The sequence below is a fragment of the Gekko japonicus genome, unplaced genomic scaffold (assembly GCF_001447785.1).
Source record: "Gekko japonicus isolate JY-2015 unplaced genomic scaffold, Gekko_japonicus_V1.1 scaffold59, whole genome shotgun sequence".
In the NCBI taxonomy this organism is placed as follows: Eukaryota; Metazoa; Chordata; class Lepidosauria; order Squamata; family Gekkonidae; genus Gekko; species Gekko japonicus.
In genome coordinates this window covers 2229354-2254817 of record NW_015169174.1, presented here as the reverse complement: position 1 = coordinate 2254817, position 25464 = coordinate 2229354, and the positions used below count along the sequence as shown (strand labels likewise).

General features: G+C 40.6%; 1 protein-coding gene across 6 annotated transcripts in view; it reads left to right on the top strand.

Moving 5' to 3' along the window:
• The window catches only part of BTRC (beta-transducin repeat containing E3 ubiquitin protein ligase), a 203068-nt gene that overhangs the window by 55558 nt on the left and 122046 nt on the right, over nt 1-25464 (top strand). For 4 of the 6 annotated variants that reach the window (XM_015415944.1, XM_015415941.1, XM_015415943.1 and 1 more), the window contains one exon: nt 13718-13825. The exons of the other annotated variants lie outside the window; for them this stretch is intronic. In XM_015415944.1, coding sequence (XP_015271430.1) covers nt 13718-13825 — 108 coding nt within the window. The remainder of the gene's footprint in view (nt 1-13717; nt 13826-25464) is intronic. 6 annotated transcript variants of the gene reach the window in all.

Below are 25464 nucleotides of genomic sequence, written 5' to 3'. Positions count from 1 at the left end.
GAAATGAAATGGTTAAATAATGCCTTGAAATAAGAAGGTTTGGGTTCCATTTCTGAAGGCTTGCTGTGTGACCTCCAGAAAAGCAATTAACCTTTGTCCTTCTACAAAAGGAAAGGCAGTTATAACAATAATATAGACATATTGTTGTTACCACAGTGACGGTATAGATTTTTTAAAAAGAATAGTTTGGATGAAGACTAGATAGGAATTGCTTTTTTCCCTCTGTTTAGCATCATTCACTTGAACCTCTCAGTAAATGTGTGTGTTCTGCCATTCTTCTATGAGCATGCAACAATTCTGGGATTGCATTGTATTAAAAATATGCCTTGTGCTTTTATACCAACAATGATTTTGAAAGTGGGTAATAAGAAAGATCTGTCATTGTGTCATGGAAGTCTTATGGAGTATGTAGTGGCAGTGGGAAGTTGGGGGATGATTCTAGAAGAGCGATCTCCAAACCTTTTGAGCCTGCAGGCACATTTGGAATTCTGACACAGGTTCATCAACCACAAAATGTCTTCTGTGGGCAGCAGAGTCAACCTGAAAAGGTCTGTCACAAGAGAGCCAACCACAAAATGTCAGAAGTGAGATCATGCATAACTCTAATGGTAACACCAACATTTCAGGCAAAAGCTGTTTAACAGGATGCCTTTAAAAATATTTTCTTGTATACACACAGCTTAACAGACACACACTGAAGATCCTTGTGTTGTGGTGGCAGCTGCTGCTGAAGCAATTAAAAAAAAGTATACAGCTAATCAGATCTCCAGTGGCCAATCGGAAGCCTTGTTGGGCAAAGGCCTCATCTGGCTCGACCTGTTTTCTAAAAATATGTGGCGGGCACCAGAAAAGGTGCCCACAGGTGCTATGGCTCCCATGGATACCACATTAGGGATCCTTGTTCTAGAATAAGGGGCCCAAGTAAGGATGTAATTTCTCTGTAAGGGCCCAGGAAATCATGGGTCCTAACAAATCTACAGTACACATTGCCTCTTGTGCTGCTTGTAGCTTTGTCTGCCTCTGAGTCCCTACAGCAGTGCTGGCAGCATTGCTACAGGGGCCTGGCTTGACCTTGTCCATTAAACAGCACTGGAAAGGAAAGCACTGGGAGGAAAGGACTTCCACAGTCCTCTCCTCCCACAGTACTTGCAGCCAGATCTGATCTGAATCCCAGCAGCAACACTGCTGAAGGAGTCTGCCTCAGGCAGCCACAGTGCAGGTGAGGGAACTGACAAATGCCACCCACCTACGGAATCCGTCACCTCCTACACTACCCACAGCCAGTTTTAAGCTGAGCCCCTTAGTTTCATTCACCCGGAAAACTTGAGCCTCTTTATTTCTCTCTCCTACCCTCTAGTGAAATGAGTGGGAACAAAAGTGGTAACATGGCTGTGCCGCACTCTTTTCTTTTCCTACTGCTTGGAGGAGGCAAGCACAGAGCCTTTGTCCCAACTTTGCTTAAAGGGGAAGGGGCTATACAGCATTCTGTTCCTCTTGCTTCTCCTTCCTGGCTTTGTGACTCACCTGCCAAGAAGATCCAGAACCATTCGATGATCTGGTGTCCAGCCTGAAAACCAGTCATCTTTTGTTTTAAAGAATGGTGCTTGTTTTTGCCATCTACGAAAACCTGTCCAATGTAGTTTTTATCTTAGTGCTTTGGCACTATAATTTTAGCATCATTTACTGAATTTAATTTTTTTAACGGAATGTACCTTCTACAGTTTATTCCGTTATTTCAAGTAAGGGTGACTTCATCAAACTATTGTTTTGATTCCTTGTTATAACAGTTCAACATATTATGTTGTTGTTTTTTTTTAAATTGCTTTTTTCACATACTTTGTGGAATTGTGCTTATAATTCAGTCTTCATTTCTGCATATTTAGTGCAGTTTACACTAAGGGCTGAGTTAACATCCCTTAGTTACAAACAAGGTGCTCTTGGAAGTTTTTCCTTTCTCAGCAAAACTTTGTAAACAGAGGAACACAGTGACTTAATTACAGATCGACAAAATAATATTTTGAAACCTATAACACACAGCAAATATGCATAAAGGAACCAGAATAAATACTGTCTTAATAAACTAGGCCAGGCAGTGTAATTTGGTCTGTCACAGGTGTAGGCAACCATTTTGGTCTGAGTGGCAAAAACCCTTGCAACATCTATTTGTGAAGATAATGTGCTGGCAAACAAAAGGGTGTGTTGTTGGGCGATGGAGACGTGTTGGATTGGCCAAACACACTGGGAGCATACTGAGCCCAAGTGGAGCTGCCCGCACTTTAGGGGCTTATCTGTCCATAGATGCAAAATTTCTAGATATTTTGAAGCCATGAGGGGCAAAACCATTTCCTGTTGTCAGAAAAGAAGGAAAGGGGTGTGAGTGTGTGTATGCAATACTTACTTTCCTATCATAAACCTATTTTGCCACTTTGACAACATAAAGTTGCATCATTTATAACATATCAAATTGTAATATTTGGCATATTAAATTCCTTAATGCTACAAGCAAAACTGCAAATATGCCCAATTTTTGTGAATGAGAGAGGCCTGAAAACTGCTACATGGGTACCTTAGCATATATATCTTAATTCTTGATGAATGAAAGATAGGAAAACATATAGACATTGGAAAAGAAATTTTATTGTCAATAACAAAAGGTTTTTTTGTGGTTTTAAAAAAAGAAATAGCCTCAAACAGTCGCAGTAGGAGTACCAGCATGTTTGGATATCAAGTTAAATGTTAAAATTGTTGAAAACTGTGTTCACTTTAATGAAGTATTATCATTAAATATATTGTAGCATATTGTTGCCAAAATATTCACATTTAAACAATGAACCTATCCTTGAAAATATTTTGTACATGTATGTCTACAGTATACATATAAATTAACATAATCTAATATTGTAGACCCCGGAGCTGCGGTGGCTCAGTGGTTAAGACACTGAACTGCAGGCTGGAAGGTCAGTAGGTCAGCAGTTCAAGACCCGAGTGCCGCATGATGGAGTGAGCTCCCATCTCTGGTTCCAGCTTCTGCCAGCCTAGCAGTTTGAAAGCAAGAAATTGCAAGTAGATAAATAGGTACCGCTTTGGAGAGAAGGTAACAGTGTTCTGTGCGCCTTGGTTTCTAGTCATGCTGGCCACATGACCACGGAGAAGTCTTTGGACAGCGCTGGCTCTTTGGCTTGGAAACGGAGATGAGCACTGCAACCCTAGAGTTGGATTCGACTGGCTTTTGAGCAAGGGAAACCGTTACCATTACCTAATACTGTAGACTCTTATATAATGTCACGTTACACATTTTGAGTGAGTAAAAGATCTCATATATTCCTTGAAGCAAAAGGAGCTGCTGGAATCCTAGAGGAAGAAAAACCAACAGAGAAAGGCAAGGAATTGGACTGTTGGATAATAAAAAATGTCTTTGCCAAGAACGTTATTATGGGATCATTGGATGACAATGAGACTTTCATGTTTGAAAATTCCCAAACAGCAAAAGAAATGCTTAAAAGCCTATAAGAGTCTTTGGGGCTTACTATTATTAAATCACAAGGAGTATGGATAGGCAAACTTTGCAAAGCAAGGTTACATAACAGAGAAAAAATATATATCTGAACTGAGGCAAGCGTTTGAAAATCTAGTGATCTGCAGCTTTAATCTAACCGATGAACAAAAGGCATACTTTATGCTTTGGACTTTGGGGGTAAATTTTTCCATGTTTGTGAGAGTGTGCAAAGTCAAAGCCAAATGAAAGATGCAAAAACTTTAAATCAGGCACTAATAGAAATGCAGAAGGAATGCTCAAAACTGCTTATTGAATTTGAATGTCCAAAGAGCTCAAGCTACACATTTCTAGAAAGAACTTGAAAGAGCAAGTCCCACCCAAAGAAGGGGGGAGGGGGAACCAATCGCTACATTGCTTTAATTGGAACAAAAGGGGTCATTTTGCAAAGGACTGTAGAGAGCCACCAGCTAACCATAGTTTTTCTAAGATGCACAGGAACAGCACACAAGCTATAAGCAAACAGAGAGGCAATTTTAAAGATCAAAAGCATGGTGGTCCTAATGCAGCATTCAAAGAAAAGTTTTTTACTGATTAATCAGAAAAGCCTTATTTATGATGATGCTGAATCAGAATCAAAAGAGAATAAGTGGCTAATAGACAGTGGAGTATCTAGTAGTCAAAGCACACACTGCAAAGATTTCTTTGATGAACTTAATGAAAGTGAGAAAGGAGAAATAAAAATGGCTAAAGGTGAATGCATACTGCTTCAAGGCATAGGTACTAGCATTTTATGCTGTAGCACACCTCACAAAAATTTCCTAAATGAAGTTGGAGATGTCCTGTATGTACCTGAATTAAGGTATAATTTATTGAGTGTGTCTACATTAGAAAACAAAGGCTTTGACGTATGTTTTGGAAATAAGAAATGTACTATTAGCAAAGACTGTTGCAAAGATAATGTTGTATATGCACAAGGGAACCAAAAGGGAAAAGTATATGAATTTTGTAAGGTGATGCACATTGGGACCAAAAATGAGGTCTGACCTTTCTGAGACTGAGAGGAAAAAAGATCTTGGGGCTGTAGCGAATATCTCAATGAAAGTGTAAACCCAGTATGCTGCAGCAGTGGAAAAAGCAAAGTCTATTTTAGGGATTATTAGGAAAGGGATTGAGAATGTAATTCTCGTGTATAGATCTATGGTACAGACTCATTTGGAATACTGTGTATAGTTCTGGTCACTGTATCTCCAGAAGGACATTGCAGAGCTGGAAAAAGTACAGAATAGGTCAAGCAAGATGATTAGGGGGTTGGAGCACCTTCCCTGTGAGGAAAGGCTGAAGAGTCTGGGACTTCTCAGTTTAGAAAAGAGACAGCTAAAGAGGGACATGGGAGAGGTTTGTAAAATTATGCATGGGGTGGAGAGAGTTGACAAAGATAAGTTTTTCTCCCTCTCCCAAAATACTAGAACTTGAGGGCATCCAGTGAAACCGATGGGCAGTAGGTTCAGGATGGGCAAAAGGAAATACTACTTTACAAAGAGAGTGATTAAAATGTGGAATTCTCTGCCAGAGGATGTAGAGATGGCCATAGGAATAAACAGCTTTAAAAGTGGAGTAGATAGATTAACGGAGGATACGTTTTTCAGCTGTTTATTCCTATGGCCATCTCTACATCCTCTGGCAGAGAATTCCATGGTGACTGAGGGAAACCGCCACATAAAGGCACTAATCCTCTGAATCCCAGAGCCAGGAGGCATAGTCAGGGGAAGGCCTCAGCCTCTATGCCCTGTTGTTGGCTGTCCAGAGGAAATGGTTGGCCACTGTGTGAGACAGGATGCCGGACTAGATGGACCATTGGTCTGAACCAGCAGGGCTCTTGTTATGAGTCTTGAAGGTGAACAGGTACACCTGGCACATGCAAGGAAAAAAGAGTGTGAAACTGTGGTACAGACACCTAGGACATTGTAATCCAAACGTAATCCTAGACTTTTAGAACAAGAATCTCGCCAAAGGCATTAAGGTAAAGCCATGTGACATCAATGACATAAGCAAATTTGCATGTTGTATAAGAGCCAAAGGAGTTAGACCCTCATTTCCATCCAGAACCGAGAAATGTACTAGCAGGCCATTGGAATTAATTCATAGTGATGTCCTTGGACCAGTACATGTAGTATCAAATGGTAGAAATATATATCTTTTAATCTTTCTGGATTATTTCTTTTTTAACATTTTATTTTCAGTTTCCACAAATCATACATTAATCCAAACAAATCCATTTAAAATATCTGCATTTCCAAATGTAAAGTTTATCTTTCTAAATTAACAATTATTATAAATTAACAATTATTATTTTTAACTAGCATTTCCCATTCCTAATATCTTTTCTTTATATTCAGCCAGTCATATATTCTTTCCCATCTCTTCCAAAAGTCTTCCTCAGGCTTATTCTGTAACCTTATAGACAATTTATCCATTTCAGCTATCTTATTTTGAAGTTCTCTTATCGTAGGTATATTTTTTTGATTTCCAACGCCTTGCTATCAATATTCTGGTTGCAGTTAGAAAATATGTAATTATTTGTGTATAATTTTTTATTTTGTCCAGAATCATGTTTAGCAACCATATTTCTGGTTTTAATGGAATATTAATGTTTAAGACTTCTAGAAATACTTTAGCAATTTCCCCCCAGAATTTCTGAATTCTGTCACATCTCCACCAAATGTGGAGGTACGTTCCTACATTTTTTCCGCATCTCCAACATAAGTTGGATGCCTTTGGAAAGCATTTTGCTACCTTAGCGGGGGTCCAATGCCACCTATAGAACGTTTTATATATGTTCTCCTTATATGGGGTAGCTCTCATAAATTTTAAAGAATTCCAAGTTTTAGACCACTGTTCTGCCTCTATCGGATGTCCAATCTCTGAAAGCTCATGCCCCGCCACAAATTTTGTTAGCCATTAAGGTGCTACTGGACTCTTGGCTTCTGGTTGCAGCGCAGCACATATGATCCAGGCTCACTCTCTCTTTCGTTTCTGGAAAGGGGTTGCCTTCACCCTCCCTCCTCTCAGGAAGAGAATGGGGCACAAGGGAAACATCCTTACTTCTCTCCGAACAGCGGCAGCAGCGGGGGAAGCTGGGTATTCCTGATGCTCCGAATGAACAAGAGGCTCTGCTAGGTTCTTAGCTGTCACTACCGGACTGTGGGTGAGGTAGACTTGGCACACGGTGATTCTTTTTTGGTATTTAAGCAAATTCTTGCGACTTTATTACATAGGCTGAAAGAGTGCCTCAACTATTTCATGCTTCATCAATTGGAACGGCTTATTTTAAGGCGGGAGGCTTCCTGTTACCCTCCTAGCCTCGTCTTCGGTGTCAAACTATTTCGCCCTATTTCTTGTTTCCACTCCCTTGGGCTTCAGTGATAAATTTTGCTTTTGCCATTAGGCAAATCTGGGAGATTTTTTAAAAAGCCCATTATTTGGGGATATTTTCAAGATACCCATTTATTGATTATGGTGGATGTTATGAACTTTGAGAGACGGGAAATCCTGTAACTTCCTAGTTGGAGTGTCAGTGTGACGGATACAATCTATTTTTTTTCTTCCCAGTTGGGGGTGCTTGTTTCCAGTGAAGGCTTTTAAAGAAGAAACAGTTGCAACGCTCTCAATTTTTTCTCTGATAGTGCAATTTGGAAGAAACACTTTAACTCTTTATTCTTCTGGACTTCCATTCCTAAATTCAGGTGGAGGGAAGGAACAGCAACGCCTTAAAGGGGAAGAGACGAACGGACCTTTAAAGGGGAAGAGCAAGCGGATATAAAGAAGACCTAGAAGGGATACTGTTAAATTTTTTCTTTTTCTTTTCTAATTGCCAACACTGGGATTTATTGAATATATTGAATATAAGTTAATTGTTGCGTACTTTGTGAAATACAGATACAGGGAAGTGAGCACCAGTTGGCAACGAATTTGAGTGAGATCCAGTGTTTGTTCTTTGGGAATTCTTACTTGCTGTTTTGGTCATTTGCCTGCTTCCCCTTCCTTTAGGTTGTACTCCAGTTTTATTTTTATTTCTTGTTTGTTTGTTGGCTGGTTTGTCTGTTTGTCTGTTTGCTTAATTGTTTGTTTAAGCTGTGGATTAGATAGTAGGACAGTTAATGGAAATTAATAATTGGTATAGAACACAGGATTTAAACTGTAAGGCAATCCAAGGCAATCTATAGATTGTTGGAAAGGCTAGCTGGGAAAGAAAAAATCCAAGCAGGATATTTAAAGTTTACTTGAGGCTAAGCTACCTAGTAAGATAAATAAAGATAAGTAAAATAAAACTTGTGAAGTATAAGGTATTAAGTAAAGTTGTTAGATAACTAGATAGTTAGCTTGATAGTTTAGTAATTTAGCAGTTAAGTAGTGTATTAGGTCTAGTAGGTTAAGTGGTTAAGTGTCCAATGTTAAGAGATTAGTAAATATAGCAGTATAGTTCTCAATAAATAATAAGTATTAAGAAGGTTTACAGTTTAAAGAGGCAATAAGAATTTAGGAACTAGGTACTTAAGATAGATAAGAAGGATAGGGACACCTATAACAGTATAGAAATGGCAGGGACAAATAGACCTTCACCAGGTGGACCAAAAACTGTGGCAGCTAGCCTCTCAGCAACGGCGATGAAGGATCTCCAAGGTCTAATTCAAGAAACAATTAAAGAAGCAATAGCCCAGGCCGTAGATCACCCAGGCCATGGTACGGACTTCATGGATGACTTCCAAAGACATCTAGACTGAGGTGGGACAGCGGTACTGTTGTTGTTGGACCTGTCGGCCACCATACCTGAGCAACCACCTTTCCTCACATGTTCCCCAGAGAGTACTGCGTTCAGGGACACAGAATCTCCTGGCTCTCCCTGGCCCTAAAGATGCCAGGTTGGCCATGACCAGGGCTGGGGCTTTTTCTGTGGTGGCTCCGCACTGGTGGAATGAGCTCTGTGAGGATATCAGGGCCCTGCGGAATTTATTAATGTTCTGCAGGGCCTGCATGATGGAGCTCTTCCACCAGGCATTTGATTGAGGAGCTGCACTTAATACCAGAGCCTTGCCCTGGAATCTATGAAAGGCTATTGTACCATGCTGTTTTTTAACATACTATGGGCTGGGTGGTAGCCATATAAGCTAATGCTGACTGGATACCTGTTATGGATAACATCTAAAAATTATGTTTCATTGCCATATATGTAATATTTATATAGCACATTAGAATTGTTTTTATGGTTTTAACTTGTTCTTAAATTTATTCTAAATTTTATTGTAAGCCATCCTGAGCCTGCCTCGACAGGGAGGGCGGGGTACAAATCAAATGAATAAATACATTTAAGGTCAAACAAAATGCAGCCAGAAATGTGGAATGCTACAAAGCAAGGTTAGTTGCTAAAGGCTTCTCATAAAAATATCGTTAGGACTTTGAGGAAACTTTTGCACCATTGGCGAAACAGTACAGTCAGATTATGTTTGAGCATAGCAGCAACCAAGAAGATGCAGGGCAAACATCTAGATGTAAAGACAGCATTTCTTCATGGGGAGATCCAGGAAGATCTGTACATGGAGCAGCCAGAAAGTTTTATAGGCCCCAAACAACCAAATTTAGTCTGCAAACTGCAGAAGTGGCTGTATGGACTAAAACAGGCAGCATGTACCTGGAATCAAAAATTACACATGATGCTCATAGTGCAAGGCTTTAAACAAAGAGAAGCTGATTCATGTTTGTACAGTAAACACAAAGATAGACACTGTACTTTTATTCTCGCCTATGTTAATGACTTGATTCTGAGTTATGACAGGCAAATGGACTATAACAATGTGGTAGATTGCCTAAACAGGGAAGCAGAAATGAAGCTGCTTGGAGATGTTTCTTACTTCCTGGACATACAAATTGAAAGGGAGGAAGATGGTTTATTTTTCCTAAGCCAGAGACAAAAAATAATTGAACTCTTACAGACATTAGGTTTAGAAAATGCCAACACAGTGGCAACACCTATGGAAATTTGCTTTCTTAAGAGCCCCCAAATAAGTGAGCCTTTACCTAAAGACAATCAGTACAGAAACACCATAGGAAAACTATACCTAAGCACCACTAGCAGACCCAGTACTGCAACCAGTGTTGGGATCCTTAGTAGAAAGACAAGTGCATCTAGCAAGGAAGAGTGGGTTGCAGTAAAAAGGGTGGCTAGATATCTAAAAGGAACTTTAGATTTGAAACTAAAATTGTCATCCACCAATAATCCAAAATTGGTTGGTTACACAGATGCAGATTGGGCAGGAGACAATTTAGCCTTAGACTATAAATCCACAAGTGGGTACTTATTCTTGTATGGAGGTGGAGCAATCTTCTGAGCCAGTAGAATGCAAACTACAGTAAGTTTGTCTTCCACAGAGTCTGAATATATAGCATCTACTGAAGCATGCAGAGAACAGTTGTGACTAGACCAGTTACTTAAGGACTTTCAAGATGATGAGCAAAAACCAATTCAAGATAAGACAACTAGAGCTTTATTAAAATTTCTCAATCAGAAAAAATGGCTGTGCGCACTAAGCACCTTGGTATGAAGCTTCACTTAGTGTATGACCTAACTGAGAAGGGCATAACAGAGATGGAGTACTGTTCAACAGAAGAGGTGGTGGCCACACCAAGCCTCTATCAAGGGAAAGACTTGAAAAACTACAAGATAAGATGAAACTTAAAACTCCTGCACATGACGTTAAGAAGGGATGTTAGATATTGTAACTCTGCATGCAAGAGAATCTGGGAGGGAAAGGGTTAAGAGAATTCTCTCACTTGGGTACACTTGGCAGTTGGCCCCAACCCTCTCATCGGTTAGATTCTGAGCCTCTTTGCCTGTTGATTGCCCCCCCCCCCAGGGCCTTATATAGGACCTCTCTTCTCTCTGTTATCTGGGCTTGGAGCAAGTTAACCTTTTGAGGTTTATCTGTTCATAGTAAGTTAAATGTACCTACATGAATATGTCATGTAAGATGTGCACATATTTTTGTAAGTAAAATTTCTTTCTCTTATTACCATTGGAGTCAGTTCACCTTTCTAATTTGTTTGAACAGCATTTTCCCTCAACCAGGAAGCATGGAGGATCAGGGATACTACGTAAAGCTTCTGTGCTTTCAAGGCAAATCATTTTTTTACATTTAACCCAATAGACCCAGCCACAAAATGGCTGCCACAGCTGACGTTCAATTGCCCAGTGAAGATCCTTGTGATGTGGTAGCAGCTGCCACCAAAGCATTTTTTAAAATCTGCACAGCCAATCAAATCTCCAGTGGCCATTCAGAAGCCTTGTTGGGCAAAAGCCCCACCTGACTCCATGCACTTTCTAAAACACCCGGTGGGCACCAGGCAAGGTGTTGGTGAGTGCTGTGGTGCCCACGGGCACCATGTTGGGGATCCTTGGTATAGAGTGAGGAGAATGGTGGATACTCTGGGATGCCAGCTGAAACACTATTGTATTCTAGTTGCTGTTTGATTTAGTATTTTTTTTAAACTGTAGTTGACTTCATGAGGAGATTTTGTCAATCCCATTCCCTGTGGCTCCTTGTTTGTGGAGCTGTCAGTGTAGTAGTGAGGTGCACAGTTTGACCAGTAGTTTTGAGTAGAGCCTGTTGAGCTTTCTTACAGTCCACGCCACAAATGATGGTGCATTGTTGGGTCACTTCTCTGAGTTACACATGTGGTGTTGCTGTAGAAGCACCTGAGGCCTTTTGTTTAGGGCTGCCAAGCTGCGGCGGGGGATCCACACGTCTTCACAGGATCCCTGCCGCGGGAGACAGCGATACGCGTTGCACCGCCGTCTCCAGGATGTGACGCTACGCGTCGCTCTAGCAACGGGGCTGTTTAGAGTCCCGTTGCCAGAGCAACACATAGTGTCACATCCTGGTGACGGCGGTGCAACGCGTATCACTGTCCCCCGCGGCAGGGATCCTGTGAAGATGTGCAGATCCCCCGCCGTGACTTGGCAGTCCTACTTTTGTTTGAGTTTGTGAATGAGCTGTTAGCAATTTAAAGCCACTGAGTTTTCTATGGTGGGCAGAAAGCAGGAACAGGAATGACATTTTCTATCAGTATATGTTCTTTTAAAGATAAGAACTGTTGCTTTCTTTTTCTTTTTTTTTAAGTAACAATTGTAGAGGTAAATATAAATCTTGTTATGTACATGACAGGAATCCCAAGTGACTGCATTTGAGTATGAATTAGTTTACTTCTTTCTCATCAGTGATAACATGGAACAGTTGTTACCTGTGACTTTGGAGAGCTGCAGCGAGTCTGAGCAAACAGTACTGACTGTGACAGACCGATGGTCTAGTTCAGTATAAGGCAGTTTCATGTGTTATCCAACTCAACTGCATAATCAATTAAAACTTTAATCAGCCATGCATATTTGGTAGTGGTAGGCTGATGAAGAGGAAGGCCTGGATTCTACCTCCTAGGGAAAGGGCAAATAGCACAGGTATGCTACTGGGCATTGGCCTAGGCCCATTGTTACCCTTGGGAGTCTCTACCTTTGTTTTTGTGTCACTTAGCAGCATAATTTGCTTCCATCATTAGTTTCCATTCAGAAAGTGGGGAAATGAGACAAAATATCAAAATACTGCTATTGTAACAGTTGCCTGTCTGTGCATCTCTTCTCAAATACTGTTGAGATGGATGTTACACAAAAGCTCAAATAATAATTCTGCTTTCCCCTGTGTGTCCACATATATCAGCATTTGACCAGCTTGACCAATAAATACTTCAGAATACCTTTACCCTTTCAGTGATAAAATCCAGGTATAGTGTCAGAAATCTTTTATTTTTTTCAGTAAATCAATCCCAAGTGGTTGAAAGCTAAATTCTTTCCCTCTGGTGACTTCACATGCTTTTAGTTAGTTTTAGTAACAGAGAAGAAATCTTGCTGCTGAACCTCCAAACAAAGTTAACCAAACAATAGGGCTGGTGAAGGTTCTTTCCTATCTTCTCTCTAATTGGATTTATTGTTTCTTTCCCATTGCATGCAATGAGGTTTCCAACCTACTTTTACTTATACTACAGATTTAACCAGTTCTGAAAAGTGACACTGCATGGGGGAAGACAGCAAGTGAACTGGGGGTGGGTGGGTTATGCTTGGAGAGGGTATTAATTGGTGCTGTGAATAGATTGATTCATAATCCCCAGGTAAGGGTACAGCGTATGTAGTGCATATGACTTCTGTATGAATCTCTTTATTCAGGTAATATCTTTGAGGGAGTTGTACACAGAGTAGATTTCCCCCCTGCTCAAATAGCAGAAACTAATACCTTCATTACATACCCTTAAAATATTATCTGGGTTGAAATACTGGACTTCAACAAATGTAATACTGCTTGTTCTTTAGCCAGAGTTAAAGGGAACAGGCTATGAAGTTGTGCACTGTCTCACATATCCTGTCTGTCTCCAATGCCTTCACCCTGGCTAGTTTTGTACCCATATTAACACAAACCAGGGTCTGAAGCTGGTTTCAGACCTTGGTTAGCATTAAATGTGTTTACTGTAGCTGTCGACACCATGACTAACCAGGGTTAAGGACAGTGGGAGAAGAGCAGAGTGGATTTGTGCCAGGAGAGAGCAGGGAGCCCATGATTCTACTCCTGATGTTTTAAAGATAGTTGAGGCAAGGGCAGGATACACATGTACCATTCCACTGTAATATTTCTTTTGATTGGGTAGTTGGTTTAAAAGTGAGCAGTTTAATCAGCTGAAGTCCTTGAGCTGATTACCTTGCTTTAGAGCACTCACACAAACAGGACTAAGATCCGGGAGATTCAGATCCCCAGTCTGCCATGGAAGCTTGCTGGGTGACCTTGGGTTAGTCACACACTCTCAGCCTCACCTAGCTTGTTGCGAGGGTTAAATGCAGAAGAGAAGACTATTGAAAGCCACTTTCGGTCCCCATAGGGGAGAAGAGTGAGGTATAAATGAAGTAAATAAAAATATAAAGTATTAGAGCTTACTCAGTATGTCAGTGGCTATGTATGTTCCCCACCTTTGTTCTGCTTTTCTCTGTGGGGGACGTGCAGATCAGTAACATTTGTAGAGGCTGTTCCAATCAGCAACAACTTTGCTGAGAAATTAATTGCAGCCTCAGATTTTCCTGTAATCTGTGCCATCCTGTTCATACAGTCCCATCTCATAGTTGTCCTTTCTCTGCAGTGCTCTATGCCCCGGTCTCTGTGGCTGGGCTGCTCCAGCCTGGCGGACAGCATGCCCTCGCTGCGATGCCTGTATAACCCAGGGACTGGCACACTCACAGCTTTCCAGGTACTCTCTCACTCTCTCTCTGTCTCTCTCTCACTGGGTGTGTCTGCTGCTTGTGATCTTGCTTGCTTTCATTCATTAACTATCTTTCTTTTTATTTATTTACTTAGCTGCACAATATCTGTTCCCTTCACATCATTCAGACTAACAGATACTATCCATCCTCATCTTGCATATATCCAGAGCTTAGCCACCAGTATGGAGATGGCAGTGATTCAAGCAGAACTGAATATATCTTACTCACGTTTATAAGGATGCCTAGCCGGGGGGCCGGGGGGGGCAGTTTTGCCATCTCTGGTTTTAGATGTGTTTGTTTTATTGTCCCAGATATTTTTCACAGATTTGAATATTAAATTAGGTGGTGGCACCCTGAGAGTTGTTGCCTGGTGTTCCATCTGCCGAGCATTATTCAGTGGCAAGATAGATTTTATTGAACTTTCTCATGGAGAAATGGGAAATCCAGATTTTCAAACGGACCATATTTATGCCCTGTTAAATCAAGCGTTTCCAATGATGTCATCCTTGGCATCTAATTAATGTGACAAGATGATGTTAATCCAGTCCACTGCACTGTCCCAGCTCACCCCATTTGGAATCACTGAATTGCAAGTGTGTAAAACAGTGCTGTGGTGACTATGTAAGCATAATTAGGAGCTGAGCCTAAGCAGTGGAGAAAACCTGGACAATTATATACAGGTTACAAGACAAATAGGTGTGTGTAGCTTCAAAACAGTCAGTAGAGAAAGCAGTCCAGGGTGCTAGCCCCTGGGGAACTCTGGTGGTATGAATGTTCCAGCATACCCCTAAGGTCTATGAATCATTGTGGCAGACAGCTGGGTACAGCCATTGATTTGTGGCCAAGAACTTATGATTTGAATTAATTATGAATCTGGCTTCTTGCCCTGAATGGTGTGGAAATACTGCTGACGCTTCTTAGATTCCTCTGTAGCAGCTCTTCTAGTTGAACTAATACTTGTTGTTGATTATCTCTGTAAGGTGCCCTCTCAGCCGCACAACCATATGGCACAGCTTTACAAAGTAAAAAGACGAGGGCGTTGTACCCGTTTTCATGTGTTAAAATATAGTTAAATTTTCAAGCGCTCCTGTCTTGAGTTCAGGTTTGCATGAATCCAAGGTGAATTAAACTTTGGTAAGGAATACATCCAGAGTGCTTCTGGTTTAGAAAGCATACTTGGGAGCATATGAAAGCACTGTTTTGTCTGCTGAAATTGATACGCATTTCTTCGTCCATGATTTCTGGATCAATTGCTTGTTCTCCTGACAAAATAAGGATTTTTTAATTTACATTCAAAGATACCTCACACATAAGATGTTTGTGTATTATTTACTGAAGGTTATATGCTTAGAATCACAGGGACCCTTGGAAGTGACAGAGAGATTATAAGTTGTAATTACAAAATAAAAAGGAGTCCAGTAAAGAGCAACAAGATTTTCTTCAGCATAACCTGTCAAGAGTGAGCTCTGACTTGTGAAAGCTTCTGTGGGAATAAGTGTCAGTTTTTAAGGTGCCACTGGGCTCCTGTCCTGTTTCGCTTCTACATACTAATGTGGCTACCCATCCCAACTATGGCTAGGATAATATTAAACACTCTTCAACTACAACAGTGCACTATCATATTTGCTTGAAACTCACCTGCTACCTCTCAGATCTTGGAAGGGGAGGTGAAGTCCATGTAGCTCCTTATGGCCTGCTATGTGAAATATACTATACTGGGAGTCCAGGCTGAAGACTTTCTCTACGATTCATGATTTCGGAACTACTGAAACTCATTGCTGAGAGGGATCAGCATTAAAATGTTTTTGGAGTTGACAGCCTGATGTGTTCTGATCAGTAGATGAGGCAAAGGCACCCTTTTCTCTTGGTAAGGGGTGCTCTGCTAGGAGTGCCAGGAGTTGTGTGGTGGATTGAAATGTATTTGAGAGAAAGATGCTGCTCTGCTTTTTGCATAGGCTCGTCTTGCTGTCTTATATGGATTTTAACTAACTTGGTATGCATATTTTCTCTCATTAGGTCAGGTATTTTCCCAGTAAGCTTGAAAGAAAGGTGGATCAATTGCAGTGAAGAACATGCAAATTCTAAGACTTCTTACAGTGAAGTCTGTCCATCAGTTTCACTTGGCTGTATATTGCACTGCACGTTTAGTAAAAGCCTTGGGGGGCAGAATAGCAGCAAGGGCTGTAGCTTTTCATAGAACTGGCTGCAACTGTTTTATTCGTGCCTGTTTTAGATTTGTCAGATGAGGCATTTGGCAGTTATTCCCAGTTCTCATTCAGGTGGCTGAAACTATGATGGAAGTCCAGTTGGAGGTACCTTCTAAGTAGGAATTAATATAAATGCATTTTAGAAATGTCTGTGTTGAATACACATGATGTTGCCTTCTACTGAATCAGAACATCTGGTCTATCAAGGTCAGTATTATCGGTTCCGGTTTTGGCTCCTCGCTCGGCGGGCACGCTCTGACGGATCTCCGTACGGGGTGGCCTCTCCCGAGGCGAATAGGAGGAGATCCGGCCGAGCCGGTTCCCCCTGGACCCCTCATGGGGGGGGTTCCAAGCCATGGGGCTCGAGCTGTACCGCTCCCGAGGCGCAATTCCAAGAGATTGAGGCACGCTTTGCCCTGAAGGTCCTTCTGCCGCAGCGCCATCATGGACTCTAGAGGCACACACCGGACGAGTGCTCAGGAATTACAGCGACAATGCAAGTGTCCCCGATTTCGAAAGCTTTACTGGATGAAAAGTTAATGATCTTACACCAGGCACATGAACTTTTAAGTGAACTCCTACCCCAATAACACGAATAGGGAGAAGGGAGGAATATCCCCCCCCCCAAACTGGCCGAGACTTTAAACAAAGGACTTTAAACAAAGGACTTACCAACACGGGAGAAGGAGGGAAGAGAAACGCTATTTGAACGAGCAAGTGTACTGTCACATAAAGCGGGTCTTTGCGAACTTTATAAACTTCCCTGGAATGTAAACAATTTCTAGCTGACAAGACAAAATGGCGCCGAAGAAGCCTCCCTTGGGAGCTGGCAAAACGACACCTCTGGTTTCAAGACTGGAAGCAAATACAGACTTTCCCAACATGTTAGCTGCAGCATTGCGATCCCTGCTGGATCAGATGACAAACCTCAACCAGAATTTTGAAACATTCCAAAAACAAATGGTAAAGAACTCTAATGCAGTCAAAAAGGTTGTTTTTAAAACTTGATCAAAAACTTGAGCGACTAGAAAAAGAAAGAGCCTCTGATAAAGAACAACTCTTTAGGCTCCAAGCAGAAAAATCAGCTTATGTGCTGAGGTTTCAAGGCGTTCCTGAAAAAAGTGGTGAGAATCTTAAAGAAATCTTGACCCAAGCATTAGCCCCTATGACAGGTATGAAACTGGATGTACTACAGAGCGATCTTGATATGGTCTATAGAACATATCCTGAATTAATCAAGAAGAAAAACCTACCAGGGGAAATAATGGTCAGATTCTCAAAAATATCCACAAGAGATGTGGTGCTCAAGGCCACAAATGCGAATGCCTTGAAGATCAATGATGCGGAAATAAGAGTTCTAGAGGATGTACCATTTGAAATCAGAAAAAAAGAGAAAACAATATAAAGCTTTAACAGTCCTCTAAAAAAACCACTATACCCTACAGATGGCTTTTACCTGAAGAATTAACATTCAAGTACAAAGACTCAAAAGAAAAAAATGACTCTGTTGATAAAGCACAAAGATTTTTGAAACAGCTTCAAGAACAACCGAGATATATACAACAGAAGGAGAAAAAAATCATCAAGAAGAAGGAGAATGCAGCTCACACGGTTCGGGAAATTCAGACATGGAAGCTAGCAGCTCTTCAGAAGAGGATTCCGCATCAGAATTGAAAGCAGCTGCTCCCAAAGTTTTAAAAGTTAGACTAGACTTTGATAAAGATAAGAATAAGGGGGGAAAGAGAAGAAAGGGAAAATAATTGAGATGTATTAACTAAAAGTATTTGATAATCATAATTCTTTCATTTAGTTTAAATGTAAAACATCTATTGAAGCTGATATAAACGATTTTCACTCATGTATGACAAAACAAGAGAATTTTGCACAAGTATATACCATTCATATTTTGTATAACTCCTGTTTTGCTTTTTTTTTTTTTTAGATTAGTGTGTGGTGGTAGGTAGTCTGTGTAGTTGTCGTTAGGGTATGTAGACTAAGAAACCAATAAATTTTTTCCAAACAAAAAAGTTCAGTATTATCTATTATGACTGGTGTTCTACAAATCCCTGCTTGTGTGCTCTCAGACCAATAACAGAACACGCAAGAGAAGTCTCAGTGAGGATGGAAAAGTTCTTTAGATATTTAATTGCAATGAAATCTCTGAAAGCAGTTAGGCCAAAATAGCCTATCAAAAATTGACTGCTTTCTGAGCAATATAAGGAAGTACATGAAGTTTTATACTCAAAATTACATAGGCAAAAGATAACATTCAGAAATCATAATTGGTCACAGCATGGCAGAACATCATTGGAGTAGACATTTATTCATTGGTCAGTTACAGCAAAAGGTGTGACTATATGATATCTTAAAATGTTTATTTAACCCAGGGCTCTTTTTGTAGAAAAAGCCCAGCAGGAACTCATTAGCATAATAGGCCACACCCAACAGCAGGAACTCATTAGCATATTGGGCCACACCCCTGGCAGCACAGCTCATTAGCACATTAGGCTGCACCCACATGTTACCAGAAGTGTGGTTATCCAGCCACACCCACCTTTTGCTTCTTATTCTGTTTACCTTGTTTGTTGTCAAAACTCAGGGCCTTTTTTTGTAGCAGGAACTCCTTTGCATGTTAGGCCACACACCCCTAATGTAGCCAATCCTAATGAGTTTCTGCTGTTGGGTGTGGCCTATTATGCTAATGAGTTCCTGCTGGGCGTGGCCAACTTGGGAGCCAGCCGGAACTCCGATCCTGTACGTTCCTGCCCAAAAATAGCCCTGATTTAACCTAACCTTATTAATAATACTCTAGGATTCTTCATACCCAAACAAAAGATGTTTTCAAATATGAAACTAAAGCCCTTGTTGGCCTTCAGAGTTTTACCCCAAAAAACTAAAACCATGAACTCTATACTGTGAGTAAAAAGCCAAGCAAATATATCTATTGAAAAAACTATCCCCTACTTTGCCAGCAATGCTGCACTGAAGGCCTATTAAAATAGCCAGACAGCTAGATAGCTATTTCATCCAAACAACTTGAAAAAAAATGTTATTTCTTGTCTGCTAGTATCAGCTAAAAAGACACTCTAACCTACAAAGGAGAGGCCTTACCACTTAGTAGCCTCTTATTAAATCCTAATAAAACCTTATTATAAAAAATCATAAAGCCAGAAAAATATAAGTATATGAATAATAATATGAAAAATCATTATATATTCCCATCGATGCTACACTGGCAGCAGCTCTCCAAGGTCTCAGGAAGACGCCAGGGATTGAATCTGGGACCCTCTGCATGCAAAACAAAGGCTACCCCATTATGATAATGAAGAATCCTGAAAAGAGTCACCTGACACCAGCAAATAAAAGCCAGGACTATACTAATGCTAGCCATACAATAGTTTTAGAGCAGGGGTGTCGAACTCATTTGTTACGAGGGCTGGATCTGACATAAATGTTACTTTGTCAGGCCGGGCCATGCGTGCTATAAAATGTAATACAAGGTAAGTAAAGGTAAAGGTTCCCTTGCTCGAAAGCCAGTCGAATCTGACTCTAGGGTTGCGGTGCTCATCTCCGTTTCAAAGCCGAAGAGCCAGCGCTGTCCGAAGACATTTCTGTGGTCATGTGGCCAGCATGACTAAACACCAAGGCACACGGAATGCTGTTACCTTCCCACTGAAGTGGTACCTATTTATCTACTTGCAATTTCTTGCTTTCGAACTGCTAGGTTGGCAGGAGCTGGAACTAGAGATGGGAGCTCAGTCGGTCATGCAGCACACTCGGGTCTCAAACTGCTGAACTACTGACCTTCCACAGCCTGCAGTTCAGTGTCTTAACCACTTAAACTTTATAAAGGTGATTTCAGATGCCAAATGGCAATTGCAGGTGAATGACATACATACGATTCATTTTTATTGCTCATAGACCCATAAGTCATAAGCAAATAGGATATAATACAAAATACAACATATATACATACAGTACATTACAATAACAGTTACAGTTTCACAAAATTAAGCAATTTGTTTACCAAATATATATTAACTGCCTAAAAGAGTCAATTCATTTAATACCACCCAGGGTTACAGATAAAAACTTTCCCACTGCCAATATCACATTTGGATCAGTATCAGCTAAGAGATTAGCTACAAATTCCTGATTAGTAGCAGGGCTCCATTTTTGAATATACACTGAGATCCATCTGTCATGAGTAATGTTCCCTCTAAGCTATGGAGCCTTGTGAGCAAAAATTCTACTTTGTGAGCTACTGGCATTAAAATTGTGAGCGAGCAATTTGGCTGCTGCATAAATTAGTTGACTCTGGAGCCATCCTTCCTGAGCCAAGACAAAAATGTGTAAGCCGGAGGCTAAAAAACTGTGAGCTAGCTCATACTAAATCAGCTCGTCATGAGCCATATTGTGTTTTCTGCAATCAATGAAAAAAATGCCAAATTGTATCCAAATCACCTGAATTACAATTACAAAGTCGTTCTGAAAAAGGGGTCCCTAGGAATCTGCCCGCTAGTTCCCCAAGAGGCAAAACATTTACTCGTGCCTTGGAAAACAATATTCTATATTTGGGGACCATCAAAGATTTACAGTAAGAGGGCAAAGATTCTGGAATCGGAAGACCTAAATAATACAAAGAACAGATCCGTCGAGCTCAGCAACTTGTACTCCATTTATTTAGGCGTAAAACACTAGAATTAATTTGCTTCTACGCAGAAGGGTAGTCTACTTGATTGAAAAATTCAGGGGGAAATCCTAAACTTTGTAATCTGTCATCAACCAATTCCAGCTGTGAACTTCGAAAACTGTCCTTAGCTAAAAGGTGCAAATAACATCCCTCTAGGGAGTAGAATATTTTTAGCCTAAAGAAAAAAGTTGCCATCCAAGCCTTTGCTTCTAAGGACTTTGCAGGTGAATGATAGTAGCAGGCCTGATATGGTGAGGGGTAGTAGGCATGGAGATAACAGCATTGGTAATGAGACAGGAAACCTAGGTCATAATTCGGTCCAGGAGGATTCAATCCAGCAGGATGCAAAGAAAAGTCTGACATTGGAAACCACAACATTCAAAAAACTGTGGGAGAACATTTAACTTCCAGTACATTCAGTTGCTGACCTAAAAGTAGCAGTTCTCTTACAAAGGAATTTCAAAGGGAGATTAGAAAGAGAGACTGCTGAATTGCAACTGATAATGAAGCTCAAGACAATGCATCCTCCAGGACTGAATTGAGACCTAAGTTTTCTGCCTTACTACCAACACCTGTTGTCATTTAGCATCTGAAATCACTCTCCAAGTTATAAGGACAAATGGACTCATATTTTAGCTGTATCTGAAGAAGTGAGCAGTGACTCATGAATGCTTGTGCCTTGCCACAATTTTTTAGGTGTTACTGGACTCTTGCTCCTTTGCAGTCATAAAGATTGCAAATTATGCTGCTAGGTTTCTTTCTTTTTTTCTTCATCTGTTTAAACTGGAGAGGGGGATCTCTCCGAGTGAAATAATGTGTTGATTTCAGATTGGGCAAAATCCACTCAGTGCTACTAATAATAATGAAAGTTTAAAAAGCAAAGGCAGAATGAAGAAAGGCAGCCAGCAAGGGGGGAGGGGAGAAAGGGAGATGAGTTGAACTGGAATATATGGAACCATAGATGAATTTTTTAATAACATTTTTATTCCAAATTTTCATGTGTAACCATCAATTAACAGTATGAAATACAACCAAATACACTTAAGTAGTATAACAACATACAAATTTAACTATATTTTTCCAGTCATTAAACAATGGAATCCAATCCAAGTGTTCTAATTCCTAATCAGGGTCTTTTTGAAAGAAAATAAAAATAAAGAAATCTAATCTTTTAAAAAGCTTTTCAGAATAAGCCAAAATAATTTCCTTTTAATTCTCCTTTTTCCTTATCCCAACATGTCCCTTCCTTTTAACACATGTACGTGTGTGTGTGTGTGTGTGTGAGCGAGAGAGATCAAGTCTCAAAGAAAACAGCAGAGCACAACAATCTCAATGTAAATTGAGCTTGTTAGAAGAATCCTCCCTCCCTCCCTCAGAAGAAGTGTGTGTGCACATGAAAGCTTATACCTGAAATAAAAAAATTTGCTCACAGGACTCTACAGCTTAGAGGGAACAATAAATACGTCTGTGTGTGTGTGTACACACACACACACACACACACCCTTAGCCTGCCCTAGCAGGGAGGGCGGGATAGAAATCAAACAAAGCCTGTTTGCAGGATGGGCAGGGTATAAATATAATAAATAAATAAAGCAAGGCTTGGCTTTATACCTCTCCCGCGCAAACAGGAAGCAAGAAGCAGTGGCCGAGGGAGCTGTGTGTGTGAGTGAGAGAGATATCAAGTCTTGAGGAAGCAGGAGAGGAAGCTGGGTAAAAGTGAGTTGGAATGTAGTGGCGGCAGCAACCTTGGGAAAGGAAGCAGGAGACAGCCAGTTGTTTGCAGGCCAGATTCAAGTCCTGCAGGGGGTGGATCCAGCTCACAAGCATGTTTGACACCCCTGTTTTAGAGGATAGCTGTGTTGGTTTGCAGTAGAACAATTAGATTTGAGTCTGACAAAGGGAGCTTTGACTTTCAAACACTTATGCCCTGGAAATCTTGTTGATCTATAAGGTGATACTGGACTCCGATCTTTCTATTCACGCAATGTCATGCAGGGTATACTTTAAGATTCTGCAGTTTTGGAGAGAGACTGAAGATAAACAGTATTGTCGTGCCCCTATAAATATTTGTGATCAATGTTCCCTCTAAGCTGTAGCGTCCTGTGAGCAAAAATTCTACTTTGTGAGCTACTGGCATTAAAGTTGTGAGCAGGTGATTTGGCTACTACATAAATTAGTGTGTTCTGGAGCCATCCTTCCTGAGCTGAGATAAAAATGTGTGAGCCGGAGCCTTAAAAACTGTGAGCTAGTTCACACTAACTCAGCTTAGAGGGAACACTGTGATATTTTGCATTCAGTTTATTGGCATATAGTTCTAGTTTCTGAATTTCAGATGGGATATTGTGAATCTGGAAAAGTTTAAACAAAGCACAACCAACATCAGAACTGATGTGTGATTACCTATGGTGGAAAATGTTAGTATGGGTGGGGGCTAAAGGAAGAACATGATAGAAAGGATGAAAGGTGAGTAGAATTTTTCATCCATTCTCACTATATTAGAACCTTGGCTCACCAAATTGAATTGATTCCACATAAATACGAGAGTTCTTCTCATGCTAGGAATTTGCTGCAACAAAGCACAATGATGGTCTTTGGCTTTAGACACCTTTAGTCTGTCAATGGATGTTTGGTAAAATAGATAATAAATGGAACCTCCATATTCAGAGGTAGGGTGTCTCAATACCAGATTCTGAGAGGGAAGCAACAAGGGTGAGCGGTTCCCTTTGTGTTCTGTTTGTGGGGCTTCTTGGAGGTATCTAGGTTGTCACTGCTGAAAATGGAATGTTGGACTAAATGCCCTTTGGAACCCACCCGAGGATAATTTGCAGGGGTTCCTTGGCTGGCAATTTTATATGGAAAGGGTTCTCTTGAGGGTCAGAAGTTCTGAAATCCACTACTGTGGATTTATTGCATCATCCTTATCTGTGTCATTCACTACGAAGTTACTACAAATACCTCTTTAATGTTAAGACTATTTAACCTAAGTGAATATTGTGCTACTTTTGTTTCTCCCTTCGTATGGTGGGAAAAATTCATTTGCACCAGTACATTTAGGATAAGAAACATATGCTATATACAGCTTGTATATGTGTTAAATGTTGTCAAGTCGCTTCTGACATGGCAACCCTATGAATTAATGTCCTCCAAAACGTCTATTTGTTAACAGTCTTGCTCAAGTGCATGTTGGGGGTGGGTATATACAGCTAAGAAATGAAATATTGTATAGGAGCTTGTGGGGATCGTAACCATTTAGAAGAGAAAGCAACTAGGTTTATAAAATGGGAATACTTTGTGCTTGTGTTTTTTCTACATAGCAGGCGAAGAAGCCAGAAGAGAGTCTGAGGCTATAAATGCACCTTCATAAGCAAACTTTAAAAAAAATTGTTTATTTTGGTGAATGGAACTTTATTTTCATCTTGCCAACAAGTCTGTGAGTTATCTATAAGTAGCAAAGCAGATTTTTAAGCTGCATTTCAAATGCAACTTATTCTTGTAATTTTTTGTAGAATACTTCTACCTACTTATGTCTGTTTTGCTTTGTAGCATGCACATATACAGAAGGAAAACAGCTGTTGTCACAGCTGATTCTCTTCTACAAGCTAGTCCGGCAAACTCAGGTGGGGACAAGTGCATCTATCTAAGACTCCAAAAGGGGTGAGGCTTCTCTTGAAGAAGCTATTTAGAGACTCAGCCATGTAGTTAGCACAGAAGGCTCTTGCCTATTATTAGAAGTGGTCAGAAGATTCTATGAACATAGTAGAAGTTTTGACTGTACTTGACTGAAATCTGTGCAGCACTGCCCACTCTGATTCTACTCTAGTAGTCTTGATAAGGTGCCGCAGGTTGTTTGTGGTACAGGTTTTAAAACCAAATCCTAATTTGGGGGGCCTAGCAGCCAAAGTCTGTGGCTCCAGCCCCTAGCTGGTGGCTGGCTTGTCCCCTATTTATGAATGTACTTAGATGGCTCCCAACTGTTTACAAGACAGCAGAGGTGAGATCTTTGATTGACAAGTTAGAAATGCATTCGATCATTCCCTCTGCCAGTCTCTGGTTCATGCTGTTAAAAATGTCAGCCTCTCCAAGTTTGAATGGCAGCCCGAGGGCCTCCAAAGCTTTTTGTTTTCTGAGATGGAAACACAAATTGGATGTGTGCCTGAGCGCACCATCCTGGGCTGTAATTTCATCTTTTAGCTAAGAACCACAAGGTACATGAACAAAGCACCCTGTAAACAATAATACCGGAGAAAAAAATAAACAAGGTCGTGTGTCGATCCACTGGTGTCCTGACCTCTATCACGTTGAACATCTCCACTCTGATTGCTGCTCCCTCTGGCATTTCAATGAGAGGGAGAGGCTGACATGGGGGATTTACCAAGATTTAAAGTTGAAGCAGTGTTGCTCATTCCTTGTATTGGCTATGAAATATTGAACTGCCATTGTATGTGACACGCAGATTTAAGCAATGGCCCTCATTTAAGAGGGACAGGACACAGGCTGAGAGATTCTCTCTTCTCCTTCCCTCTTTGCCACTGATAAAACTGAAAGTACTAACTGTGAAGGGCAGAAATGTAACCAAATCAGCAGTTTAATAGTCATACCTAAACACAGCTGTGGTGGATAAAGATTAGCTTTATAGCATTTAGAGAAAATGAGTGAGCAGGTTGCCCAGGGAAATGTGTAGTTGAAATGTGTGTGCTTTAATATTTAAAGAATAATAAAAAAGGTG